Source organism: Myotis nattereri (genome assembly GCF_964212035.1).
Source record: "Myotis nattereri genome assembly, chromosome: X".
Taxonomy (NCBI): Eukaryota; Metazoa; Chordata; class Mammalia; order Chiroptera; family Vespertilionidae; genus Myotis; species Myotis nattereri.
Genome location: NC_138078.1, coordinates 105,757,921 through 105,772,194, shown reverse-complemented (window position 1 = coordinate 105,772,194; position 14,274 = coordinate 105,757,921). Strand labels below are relative to the sequence as shown.

The window sequence follows — 14,274 nt, the reverse complement described above, 5'->3', positions numbered from 1 at the left end:
AGGAAAATTAAAGTATGTGTTTTAAATATTTTTCAGTATAAATCATCAAGGAAGAGTTCAAGTGGCAATGAAAATGATGAGGTGAGAAAAGAGGGTAATATTACCAAGTTTTTGAAATGTTTACTTTTCATATGTAGTTGGCTCAATCTGAGTAAAATGTAATCCATCTTTCAGTGTCTTTGTTATTGATTTAATGCCTGGGTTTTCTCCAGTAATAAAAACTGAGCATCATCATATAAGTATTAATTTAATCATATAATATCTGTATGTCCAATAATTCCTGTAATTCCAATAGTTTAATTTTAGAATTCTAACATTCATCTTGAAATTGAAATTCAGGAATTCAAAATTTTTACATTTTCCTAAATCAACCTAGTGGTCAGTTGAGATTTGTTTGGAATTTATTAAGCTCGTTCCACAAATTCTGTGTTCTGTTTTACATTTAAACTTACTAGTAGATTTCTACAGTTTGTGCATTACTATAATTTTTTTTACCTCACCATTTTAAGCTATGCAGCAGCCTAGAATTTTTCAAATGATAGTCTCATTGCATAGATGCTTAAGCTTTATGTATTTGGTTTGGAGGTATTGGTAGTTAATTTTATGTTGGTTCTTGGCAGGGCTTCTGAAAACTCCTTTAATTTTATGAAATGGAATCACGCAGAAAACGTTTGCTGAACTCTGAACTCTAGTGATTCAGCTTGGCTGTTCTCCCTGTCCCTTTATATTTTTGTCCACTTTGTCCTGCCTGCCTCAATATCTAATCAGTTATCAAGACATACTTTTTTTGATACTGAAATATTTTGAATACATCCCCCACCTGCACATCTGCTCTTTCTGTCCTGGCACAGGCCCTCATCATTTCTTGCCTTTACTACTGCAGTAGCTTCCTTGCACATCTGTCCCTTGCTCCAGTCCTTTCTCACTGCAGCCACAATGATGGTTTCAAAGAACACAAATATGATCAGGCCATTCCCTTGCTTAGAAAGCTTCAATGTCTCCCCATCACGTAGAGGGTAAATTCTAAGTCCTTAGTCAAGACCCTGCCTATATCAGCCTCAAATCCCGGTTTGCCCTCCTTTCACCTTACTCTCCAGAAATAGGGAACTGCTCAAAAGCTTTCTGCACTCTTCATTCATTGCTTCTGTGCCTTTGTTTTGTCCTCTCCTCTTGGAATGCTGTTCTTTTCTTTTTCTGGTAAACACCTACTCAGTTCTTATTGTTACTCAGGAAATTTGCTTTTCTCAACCACAGCCACCATCTCTCCAATTGCCCCTTATCTGTGCCTCAAAATATGCCATTCAGAGCTCTTCGTTTTACTGAGAGAAGGTTGTATTACCTATATGACTGAATCTATTTTCCCTCTAGACTGAGAGATCCTTGAGTGGATGTTTTTACTAAATTTCTGTATTTCTAATGTCTAGCACAGTCCCTGGCATATAGTAAGTAGTCAGTAATCATTTGTTGAATGGTGAATAAATGTCCTATGTGGTGTGCGTATTCAAGATTAAATGTTAAGATTTTTGTATTTGGTTGGTAGTAGTCATGCAAAAAACATGGGCTACTTAATATTACTTTATGCAATTAAATTTTTTGTGATTATTTCTAAGCTTATATTAGCTACACATATTTTTCCAGGTAAATGTTTTTATTTGGGGTGATGGAATTTTTGCATGTCTTCATGCACTTGCCTTGGATTGTAACATATTAATGCCATTTTCCATCAGAAATTTATCTTAACATATGGATCTTTTCTAAGAAATATGAAAAGGTTTTTCTTTTGTGATATATAAAGGAAATAAATTTATAGGAAAATATTATGTGAGTGGATAGCACTTCTAAAGCTTTAAAGTGCTTATGAATCACTTCATTGAAATACAGATTCTAATTAAGTAGGTCTTGGGTGAGGCCTGAGATTTTGCCTTTCTAACAAGTTCTCAGAGAATGCTGCTGCTGCTGGCTCAGAGACCACACTTGGAGTAGCAAGGTGGTAGACCGTATTTTCCAGATTTTCTGTAGCAGTTGATCAATTTTCAGTTTTCTTTTTATATGTCTAAATTATCATTCATATTTTAATTTCATTTTTCATCTTTTTATTTTTATATTTTAGCAAGACAGTGATAATGCTAACATGTCACCACAATCTCCAGTATCATCTGAGGTACAAGTTCTGTTTTTATATGTGTACATACGTTTCTTTCTTGTCTCTTCTCTCTAACCTCATCTTTTTTTTTTTTACAATGTAATTTATTCACCCATAATTTAGAAAGCCATCTAGGTTAATTTGTACAAACCTAGCTTATAAAGAATTCTAAGAACACCACCATATTTTTGTACAAATATTCATAATAAATATAACAAGTTACTCATAGGGAAATGCTTACAGATCAGAGAAAAGCATTTGATATATACAATTTTTATTTTGTATAATTAATCCATATTTTGAAATAAATTATAGAAACAGCTTTAAAGTTTTAAATTTTCAAAGTACTGCAGCATTGTGCAATGACCTTTGGTTTTTCTCATAGCCAATTAGGTCTGAAAGCAATGCAAGAGAAACTTCCTTTTTCCACGAGAAACATCCCTGCAGTGGGTTGTTCCTATCGACAGGAGGATACACATTTCCTAGCATCATAGACTGGGTTGCAAGGGGAGGATGGGCAGATGAAAGTTTGTGAGATTTCAACCAAATACTCTGGTGGTTTGAATGGTTGATTCTAATTTAGCTAAACCTATTGCTTTACAACACGATGCAAGTTTTTAAAATTCCAAACAGTATCTCTTCTACTTCAGATTACTTTATTTAGTGTTCTAAACATGTTTTGACATTAGTAAATAAATGATCATGCACTCATTTGGTGAATTCAGGACTTTGTCTAAATGTTTGGATGATCCAAATTCACCATATAACTCTGGTTAATTAGGTAGTATTTTTTTATATAGTTAGTGTTGAATATTTTTTAAAGCTAGGATTATTTGTTGTTTTGGATGAGTTGAATTGTAAAACTTTTAAATAGACTTGGACATTAATTTTATAAACATGTTTCTAAATTATTTATATGATAAGTAAAATGATTTACATTGTTTTGGAAAATAATTTAAATTAGGATATCCTAAAATTAGTCTTTGTCATATGCTTTTGTAAGTCTTTTACTTTCAGTTATAACAACTGTAAGCATATAAGTGACTACTTATTTGCCTGATTGCTTTGTGATTTTATGATCAATGCTTACAGGGAGAGTATTAGTGCCAGTTTTCTCAAGTAAATCATATTGTTTACATAACACATTTTGCTTGCATTTGGATAAATAAAATTTTGTCTGGGACTTAATAATATATTTTTTTAAATATATTTTATTGAATTATTTTACAGAGAGAAAGGGAGAGGAATCGAGAGTTAGAAACATCGATCAGTTGCCTCCTGCACACCCTCTACTGGGGATGTGCCCGCAACCAAGGTACATGCCCTTGACCAGAATCGAACCTGGGACCCTTCAGTCTGCAGGCTGACGCTCTATCCACTGAGCCAAACTGGTCAGGGCAACTTCATAATATTTTAACCAAAAGAATGAAGGCAAACTGTGAGGTAGCTCAACTGACATTCAGCTTGAACTGTATATCACATGTTAATCAGAAAATACAAATAAATAAATAAAACGTACTGCTATACCAGGCTAAAAAAAAAAAAAAAGAAAATACACAGAATCAGCAGAATTCTGGTTGCTTCAATTTCATGTGTGAACGGAAAATGATAAAATATATATTTGTATTGTACTTTACTGTTAACAAAGGCTTGCCTATACATTTGAACCTAAGAGCAATCCCATGAGCTGGGTATTAGCCTCATCATTTTATAGCTGAAGAGACTGATAACTTTGCCCAAAGACTCCAGTCAAGAAATGGTAATGAAGTGACTGAAACCCAGACTCTATACCAGCCGTGGGCAAACTACGGCCCGCGGGCCGGATCCGGCCCATTTGAAATGAATAAAACTAAAAAAAAAAAAAAAAAAAAAAAAAAAAAGACCGTACCCTTTTATGTAATGATGTTTACTTTGAATTTATATTAGTTCACACAAACACTTCATCCATGCTTTTGTTCCGGCCCTCCGGTCCAGTTTAAGAACCCATTGTGGCCCTCGAGTCAAAAGTTTGCCCACCCCTGCTCTATACACTTCACAGTAGTTGCACAAATGAAATACGATGCTCCTAAAATGACCTTATCTTACCACTTTACATTTACAAAGGGCTTTCTTTTAGTTATTTCAGCTAATCTTTGCAACACCCCATTTTAAAGATGAAGAAACAGTCACAGAAATTAAATGTTTTGCTTAAGACTTAGCTTAAGCTTTCTGACTCCAAGTTCAGATTTTTAAAAGTATGCCAGAGTTCTTTCCAAGCATGTAACTGTGTGAAAGCACTTTGAAGCAATGTACATTCTAATAGAAGACATAATAATTTATCATCTATCATTTTGCAACTCCTGTTAGTATGAATGTGTAGATTTGCCTCATATTATCCACTAAGTATCAAGTCCATGGTGGATACTGAGTAAATGTTGCTAATTTCACTCATCTTTTCATCGATGTTTACTTCATTTGGGGGGAGACATTAATTTCTTATTTATTCAAAAGTAGTATCTTTATTTTATACAATTCAGTAATTTAATTTTTAATTTTACTTATACTATGAGAGAGAAGTATTTAAAGGCTTATGTTATCAGGTCAATTAGCAAATATTTATACATCTTTTAAAAGTGAAATTATCAATTTGAATTGAAATGCATTTGACCTTTTCTGCTTCACTAATCATGCAAAAACATACTTTTCAAAATTGAAATGGATATGAATAACGATCTTAATTATTTTGAAAGAAAAGAGGTTTTATTTGTTTTTTTTTGTTTTTAGGAATATGATAGAACCGATGGTTTTTCACATGGTCCTTTTGGCTTGAAGCCAAGATCAGGTAAATATATATTCCGCATATAAAAGTTATTGGTTCTATGTGAAACTAGAGTTTCCAAACTTAACTGGGATTTGATTCCATAGTTTTAAGTACACATAGATTCTTTCCCCTCCCCTAAAAGTAATTTTCTCTTAACCTTATTTGTCTTTCCAATTCCCATTCCCCATTTCTTTCTTCCTCTTTACCTTCAAGCTCCTGAAACCTCAGCTTTTTGCCTTAGATATACTGCAGTCTTATTTCTACTCTACTGTGACTGCTATTAGAATGACCACTCTGCCAGCAAACCAAACACTGTTTGAAATTATAGCACACCATTATATTGTGGTTTTAAAAAGGGATCTTTTCGCATTTGGCAAGCCCAAAAGAAAATGGATCCATGTTACTTGGCAAGGTATTGAACTATAGTTTTTATTCCTGAATAAACTGTATTGACCGTCAAGAATAATTTCCTTTTTCTTTAAAGATAATAAAGGCTGATTTATGTTTAATAATTTTTGACCTGGATCATAAGTTTCTAAAAATGTAATAGTATGTTTAAATAAGAACATATATAGGCGGTAGAAATCGTTACATTTGTCTTCCCTGTTGTTTTCAATTATGCAGATAAGTAGATTTTAATTATATTCGGTAAAATCTATTTAGAATGTATTAATAAGTAATAGTGTTTTATGTAATTCTGCATTGATTCTTTTTATCATGCCTCTTTTTCCTACCGATGGTTGATCCTTCTTATTAGCTTTTAAATAAGCTAGGAAATTTCTGTTTTTATAGCTTTTAGCCGCTCATCTCGCCAAGAATATGGGGCAGCAGATCCTGGATTTACAATGAGAAGAAAGATGGAACATTTACGGGAAGAAAGAGAGCAAATACGACAACTTCGCAATGTGAGTCAGATTGACCTTTCAGATCTGCTTTGAATGGGTTTAACTTGAAAAATTAATAATTTATATATGGGTTTTCTTTTCAATGCTCTTTAAAATTTTGGATTGTATCATGATTTACAATATAAATATATAAGACATTTAGGTAGACTATCTGTGATTTATACCCATTTCTTTGTAGAATCTCGAATCCAAGTTGAAAGTAATTTTGCCTGATGACATTGGAGCTGCACTGATGGATGGGGTTGTTCTTTGCCATTTAGCCAATCATATAAGGCCACGCTCCGTAGCTAGTATTCATGTGCCATCACCAGCTGTGGTAAGATTTGTCTACAATTTTTAGTTCTCTAAAGGAAGATAAATATGCCTGAAAATACACTTTTTTTTTCTTACTTTACAGCCTAAACTGAGCATGGCAAAATGTCGAAGAAATGTAGAAAATTTTCTTGATGCTTGTAAAAAGTTGGGTGTTTCACAGGTAATTGTTTTTTTTTTCTAATAAAATAATCATTTAAATATTAATTTATTACATGCGTACTGGGGTTCTTATTCTTCACAATAGGAATGAATATTGCTCTTTAATCATGAAAATGATTACCTTCCATTGGTACCTTCTACTGAGTTCCAGCTTTAACTATAGCAGCTCTCTAATGAATGTTTTAAAGCTGCTTTGAAAGTCATTTAGAAAACAGCTGCATATATGGGAAAATTGACTCATCATATACATCATTGAATAAAAGTAACTTAGTGGCCATATTACAATTTGGTTTTGATTATTGCTGCTATCATTTTTCCTGCTGGAGGACATTTGGACTCCTTTGCACAATAACAGACTCTGATTGGAAGATCTGTATTCAAGGTGAACAGCGTTTTTATTTAAAAAAAATTTTTTATTGATTTTAGAGAGAGAGGAAGGGAAAGGGATAGAGTGATAAAAACATCGATGAATGAGAAACATTAATCAACTGCTTCTTTTATGCCCCCTACTGGTGATTGAGCCCATAACTCAGGCATGTGCCCTGACTGGGAATCCAACTAGTGTCCTCTTGGTTCATGGGTCAATTCTCCACCACTGAACCACACCAGCCAGGCAAGGTGAACAATGTTTTAAACTTTATTTAGAATGTCTAGTTGGAAATCTTAGTAACACTATGATAATTTCTCACTGGACGAAATTTGTAGGAATTGGCTTATGTTTTACGTAATAGTTGCAATACTATAAAGTTAACAAAGCTATAATGAAAATGAATAAGCAAAATATTGTTTTTTGGAAAATCTGATAAGCCTAATGTCAACATGACTGACTTTTGAGAGGACATGACATTGTTAGCAGATCACAATCTAGTTGTGCTTTTTAAAATTTAACTTTTAAAATTATTCTTATTGAGACATAACTGACATATAATAAATGTGTAAGCTTAAGATTTATAATGTGTTTATTTGATACACTTATATAATGAGTTGGGCTTGTTAAGCTCTCTTTTCAACATTGTCATTCAAATAGTCTAGTCTGTAGATTCCACTTTAACCTCTTTTCTCAAGTGAATAAATATAATTTATATGTAGAGAACCAGTTGAATTGCTATGTAATTTTGAAACTATATCCTATTCTCTTCTAATTATCTCTTCTCTGTGGTTGACATGTTTTAAAATTTTAATTCTTTTTTTTTTAATATATTTTATTAAGTTTTTACAGAGAGGAAAGGAGAGAGATAGAGAGCTAGAAACATCGATGAGAGAGAAACATCGACCAGCTGCCTCCTGCACACTCCCCACTGGGGATGTGCCCGCAACCCAGGTACATGCCCTTGACCGGAATCGAACCTGGGACCCTTCAGTCCGCAGGCCGACGCTCTATCCACTGAGCCAAACCGGTTTCGGCTAAAATTTTAATTCTTAACCATTTTTATTTTAGTTCTTTTTTTTTATATTTTATTGATTTTTTACAGAGAGGAAGGGAGAGAGATAGTTAGAAACATCGATGAGAGAGAAACATCGATCAGCTGCCTCCTGCACATCTCCTACTGGGGATGTGCCTGCAACCCAGGTACATGCCCTTCACCAGAATCGAACCTGGGACCCTTCAGTCCGCAGGCCGACACTCAATCCACTGAGCCAAACCGGTTTTGGCTAGTTCTTTCTTTTTTGCTGTTCTTCATCTCTTAGTGGAAAAATAAAAAATTAGGAAGGTTTTTTTTCCCCAAATAATATTGTATTATATAAATTTTTCTGTTTTTCCATTTTTGTTTTAAGACTTTTTCAGGGGAGGACTTCTCAATGAACATTTATTGAATGAGCGCATGTTTTCAAATGAGGAAAGTGAGGCACCAAGAGGTTAGGGAACTTGTCCATGGTCACACCATTAGTAAACACTGGAACCATGCTATGAACCCAGGTAGTCTAACTACAGAACCCACCGTCTTAACTTGGATACTTTTCCTTTACATGAAAGAAAAGCCAGTCCAACATATTACAGACACTTTCATGACACATTTGGCAAGGAGGGTACATGAAAAGGTCTTACAAATACTGTTCTCCTTAATGTACCATTGTCTTTTCTCTACACCTTGTTCTAGGGCAGTATTAGTGCCTCATCTATCCTCAACATAAGGACGGTGGGCTATGGAGGAATCAGTCAGTTCCCATTTTCTAAACACTCTAGTACAGGCAAGGGTTTATTTGCCATTTTTATGAATTCTTTTATGAAGTATTCTAATCTTTTGTCAATTCTTTAATTGGGTTGTTTTCTTATTGAGTTGGAGATTTCAAAGGCTTTTATCAGATGTATGATTTACATACTTTATATCTCAGTCTGTGGCTTGTCTTTTTTAAAAAAAATATGTTTTTATTGATTACAGAGAGAGAGAAACATTGATCAGCTGCCTCCTGCCTGCCCCACACTGGGGATTGAGCCCACCACCTGGGCATGTGCCTTGACCTGGAATCAAACCAGTGACTTCTTAGTGAATGGGATGATGCTCAATCCACTGAGCCACATTGGCCTGGCTGGCTTGTTATTTTATTCTTATGTAGTATCTTTCGAAGAACAGCTTTAAGTATTTTTGATGTAAAATTTATCATGGTGTCAAACTAAAGAAATCTTTGCATAATCAAAGTCACAAAGTTTTCCTCCTATGTTTATTTTTAGAAGTTTTATAATCATAGATTTTACATTTAGGTCTATGATCAAATTTCAATTTCTTTAATAGACATAGAGCTATTCTGTTTTTTTTTTTTCTTATTTCTTCTTGCATGAACTTTGGTGAACTCTGGTCTTTCAAAGAAATTGTCCATTTCATCTAGTTTGCCAAACTTATTTTAAAGTTATTTATTACTTTAATATTTATGGAATCTCTGTTTTCTTATTTCTGATATTGGAAATTTGTGTATTTTCTCTTTTTTTCTGACTAATCTGTCTAGAGGTGTGTTGATTTAAAAAAATCTTCTGTATTTGGCTTTATTGACTTGTTTCCTATTATTTTCTGTTTATTTTTTTCTCTCATCTTTATTCTTTCTTTCTTTCTACTTGCCATTAGTTTAATGTGCTCTTTTCTACTTTCTAAGGTGGGAGCTAAAGTCATTGATTTTGAAACCTATTTTCTTCTCTAATATATACTTCAGTGGTTATTTGAATAAATAAGCAAAGTATTAGGAGAACAACTAATGCTGCAGTGAAAATGGAGATAAAAAAGATAGTTTTTGAGAACTCTTGACAAATGGAATATTACAATAGTATTTGGTGAATGGTTATTGGAGTAAAGAAGAAAGAGAAGACTTATGGTTCTCAGGTTTATGTTAAGAGAGATTAAACAGTATATTATTCACAGGTATAGATGGATAAGTTAATTTAGTGAGGAAGTAGTTCTGTTATGGACACGTTAATTTTGATATGTCTGTTGACATCCATTTGACTGTATCAAGTGACATTTGTATCTGCAGTTCAATAGAGAGATCTTGGCAGAAAGTACATTTTTTAAAATAATCAGGATGGAGGATATAGTTGTTATTTTTCAGGAATAGGGGTCCAATCCTGCCAAGGTTTCTAGTATTTCAAGAAACACTGGATTTTTTTTTAAATGGACAACTAAAATACAGAACAACTATCATTCAGAACCACTTGAAATCTGGCTGAATGGAAGTCCTACAACTAGAGAAGTAAAGAAGAAAGCATATTGAGACTGGTAGGAGGGGCAGAGGCATGGAATGAGCTGGTCCGACACCCACATGTGGTAATTTTTAAACTGGGAGAGAGATACCTTGACTGTGGAGGTCTCCCGTAAGAAGAAAAGGGTCCCACCCCGACACCAGACCCCCAGCCCAGGGTTCCAGAGCTGGAAAGAGAAGTCTCCGTAACTTGGGGCTGTAAAAACTAGCAGGGACTGTGGTTAAGTGATTTGGTGGAGACCCAGGCAGTTCCTCTTAAAGGGCCGGTACACTGACTTACTTGCACTTGATTGCTCTGGGATCCAGCACTGGGGCAACAGCTTGGTGGCAGGGGAGGGAGGAGGAGGGTATCAAGGACATACGTGGAGGAACTGGATTGTCTGGCATCAGAGCAAGAATTTGGGGGCAGCTTTCTCCCAGACAGTGGTGCTCGCAGGGGTCATTGTTCCTATGCTTCGACCTCCCCCATTGTAGAGCTGACTGGCAGCCATATCTGAGTTTCCATGAGCCTGGCTCACACTGTTCACTCCACCCTGGTGATTCCCTGAGACTCTGCCCCATCCAATTTGAAGCTCCACTCAAGCTTTTCCATATGAATAGCCTTTTCTGGCTTAGGCTTCATATTTTGCTAAAATCTGTCAAACAAGCAGCAGCTGGTGTCAGTGTGCCCCATACTTATCAATAAGAAGCCCAAGACCTGGCACTACCATCAGCCTGCCCTGCTTCACAGCTTGGCTGCACCTGGGCACTTCGAAGCCCAATACAAGTAGCAGCCATCTGCAGATAGCCTTGTATCTCCTGCTGGGTGGCCCCAAGCAGTGGCTGACTTTGCACCTCCCGGGGTGCTCCAGAGCCAGTGCACCCGGTGGACAGCTTCAGACCATACCAGATTATAACTCTGCACATTCACAAGCAACACACTCAAGGAGCAGACTTAGTGAGCACCAAAGCCCCACTGAAGCAAGTCCTGCTTCATAGGAGTGTCTCCTGAACAGCAGCTCTTCCACTGTAGTAGTAGCTGGTCCTCACAGCCAATTGGCCTGGGGGTCAATTCCTCCCAGTGACACCAACAGCAGTCAAAGCTCAACTATAAGACTGCACACATCCCACACAGGGGAGCACTTAAAGTGCCCAGCTCAGGTGACTGGGGAGGCTGAGCCACTGGGCACTACAGGACACCTATTACACAAGGCTACTCTGTCAATCCAAGAGATATAGCAGCTCTACCTAATAAGTAGAAACAAACACAGGGAAGCAGCCAGAATGTGGAGATAAAGAAACATGTCACAAATGAAAGAACAGAAGAAATCTCCAGAAAAATGAGCTAAATGAAATGGAAGCTAGCAAATTACTGGATGCAGAGTTCAAAACAATGGTTATGAAGTTGCTCAAAGAACTTAATGAAAGCTTCAAGGGACTTAGTGAGACTTTCAGGGATCTTATTGAGAATTTCAAACACATGAAAAAGAACCAGTCAGAAATGAAGGAGATAAATGAACCAAAATGAAGAATAAATTACAGGAAATCAACAGTAGAGGATGAAGAGAAAAGCAGTTAATTACCTACAAGGGAGTGCCCATATGACTGTCAGCTGATTTCTCAACAGAAACTATGCAGGACAGAAGGGAGTGGCAAGAAATATTCAAAGTGATGAATAGCAAGGACTTACAACCAAGATTACTCAGCAAAGCTATCATTTAGAATTCAAGGTCAGATAAAGAGCTTCCCAGATAAGAAAAAGCTAAAGGAGTTCATCACCACCAAACCAGTATTACATGAAATGTTGAAGGGTATTCTTTAAGAAGAGGAAGAGGAAGAAGACAAAAAATATGAACAATAAAATGGCATTAAATACATATATATCCACAATTGTATCTAAAAATCAAAATAAATGAACAAGGAATCTAAACAAAATTACCTGCCCTAGCTGGTTTGGCTCAGTGGTTAGAGTATCAGCATATGGACTGAAGGGTCCCGATTTCAGTTCCAGTCAAGGACACATGCCCAGGTTGTAGGCCCAATCCCCAGTAGGGGGCGTGCAGGAGTCAGCCAATCAATGATTCTCTCATGTCATTGATTTTTCTATCTCTCTCTCCTTCTCCCTTCCTCTCTGAATTCAATAAAAATATTTTTTTAAAAAAATAAATGAACAAAATAAAGTGATAGTAAAATAGAACCAGAGACATGGAAACATGGAACAGACTGAAGAATCTCCGAGGGAAGGGGAGGTAAGGGGATGGGAAGATATTAACCAAATCCTGTATAATAAAATCCTAATATGCAAATTGAGCAAACTACAGAATGACCAGTCACTATGATGCACACTGACCACCAGGAGGCAGACACTCAATGCAGGAGCTGCCCCCTGGTGGTTCATGCGCGCCCACAGGGGGAACACCGCTGTAGGCAGGTGGTAAGGAGCAAGGGGTCCCGGACTGTGAGAGCCCTGTATTGTGAGAGGGATGTCTGACTGCGAGAGGGTGCAGGCCAGGCTTAGGGACACCCGTCCCCCACCCCCCAGTGCACAAAATTTGTGCACTGGGCCTCTAATATCTTATGTGCATATTACCTATGGACAGAGACAATAGGGTGGGGAAGGCCTGGGGCGGGGTGAAAACTGGATGGAGAGGTATAATGGGGGGGGGGGAAGGGTGACATCTGTAATACTCTCAACAATAAAGACTTTTTTAAAAAAAAATGTGTTTGCAGGTTTGTAAAACACTGTCCCACCCAACTAAAACACAGTTATGAACTAGATGGGGCCCATAGCTGGTCTGTCTGCCACTCATTCTGTTCATTACTCACTTGTTTTCCTGAGGTGAAAGATGTCCCAACTGAAGCAGTGGACTGCATTGTTTTTTTAAAAATAGCTACCAAATTTATTTGATGCTGTACACATACATATAAACCAGTTAATCCCTGCAGTTTTGATAGTGCTTTGGCAATACCATGGAGAGGACATAGTGTAAAATGAGAAGAGGGTGAACACAGAACCCTTGGAAAACCTTAGGAAGTTAGAAGAGGATCAGTGAAGGCTAATGAAACCTAATACAAAGTTGTCTCTAAACTTATAGAGTTGTGAAGATCAGATGACACATATGATGTGCTTAGAAGAGGAGGCAGTTGTTATTTTTCAAATTCTAGACTATTGCAACTAAGAAGCAACACAGCATCACTAGAAGCTGGAGGGAAGTACCCTTAAGCCAAGAAAAGTACTGAAGTGCTATATATATCAGATACCATGGACCTCAGAACTGGTAGAACCAGAGTGACCAATTTTGTACAAGACTGAACAGTTTACAGAGTGCCTCCCCATACTGACTGTTCTGTTTGTTTGTCACACAGTTCTATCTTCAGGATAAAGAAACTGAATCTCAAGAAATTTTAATACTTCAGATTATGTGGCCCATCTCCTGGCTGGAAATGTAGTGTTCTTTCTACTCCAACACAAGAGCTTAGAAAACATTTTAGCATGATCATCTCACTTTAAAATACTTGTTCAGGTGGATAAGATTAACAGGTCAAATACAGCCCATAAAATATAATATAATCCCATACCATAAAAGTCTACTTTTAAACACAGATATTTTAGATTAGAATTGTGTGCTCTGTGCTTGAAGTTTTATAGAAAGCATGTTTTAAAAATCCAATTTTGACTAATCTAGGCTCTACTGCACTATTTAAAAAAAATTTGTTCAGATACCACTTATTTTGTTTTTCAGGAAAGACTCTGTTTGCCTCATCATATTTTGGAAGAAAGAGGTCTTGTGAAAGTTGGTGTCACAGTTCAGGCTCTTCTTGAATTACCTACAACCAAGGCATCTCAGCTTTCTATAGCTTAATATAACATTTAAAAGTCATAAGTGTATAATTTCATTTATTTGAAGTTATTTCAAATATCTCAAATTCATGAATAAGACTGTCTAATTAAAAATTTATTAGATCAAGCCTTAGTTTAAAAAATTTTGTTAAATTAAAAAATCAAATTGATGCTAAATTTAAAATATGATTTCAATTTAACAATTCCATTAGGTTTACTTTTTTAATGTAGCATACATACCAGTTAACGTCTGGATAAGGTAATCTTTTTTTTTTTTTTTTTTTTTTTACCGATTTAAGCAATTCGACATTTGAGTTATTTAATACACTTCTAACTCTAGTTTATATACAATTTCTTTAATCTTTGGTCTTAGTTTTCTAGAAAAAATGAGTAGAGAATACAGAATTACGACTTTATATTAAATTCTTTTAGTATTATAGGTTGT

At 35.9% G+C, this 14,274-nt stretch overlaps 1 protein-coding gene across 4 annotated transcripts in view; it reads left to right on the top strand.

Annotated features, from left to right (window-relative positions):
- The window catches only part of LRCH2 (leucine rich repeats and calponin homology domain containing 2), a gene marked incomplete at its 3' end in the record, with an annotated part of 107,138 nt that extends 93,287 nt beyond the window's left edge, over positions 1 to 13,851 (top strand). For 2 of the 4 annotated variants that reach the window (XM_081115144.1, XM_081115143.1), the window contains 7 exons: positions 37 to 81; positions 2,111 to 2,161; positions 4,907 to 4,964; positions 5,736 to 5,848; positions 6,027 to 6,164; positions 6,246 to 6,323; positions 13,732 to 13,851. In XM_081115144.1, coding sequence (XP_080971270.1) covers positions 37 to 81; positions 2,111 to 2,161; positions 4,907 to 4,964; positions 5,736 to 5,848; positions 6,027 to 6,164; positions 6,246 to 6,323; positions 13,732 to 13,851 — 603 coding nt within the window. The remainder of the gene's footprint in view (positions 1 to 36; positions 82 to 2,110; positions 2,162 to 4,906; positions 4,965 to 5,735; positions 5,849 to 6,026; positions 6,165 to 6,245; positions 6,324 to 13,731) is intronic. The other 2 variants (XM_081115146.1, XM_081115145.1) reach the window with 1 other exon arrangement.
- Between the last annotated feature and the right edge of the window lie 423 nt (positions 13,852 to 14,274).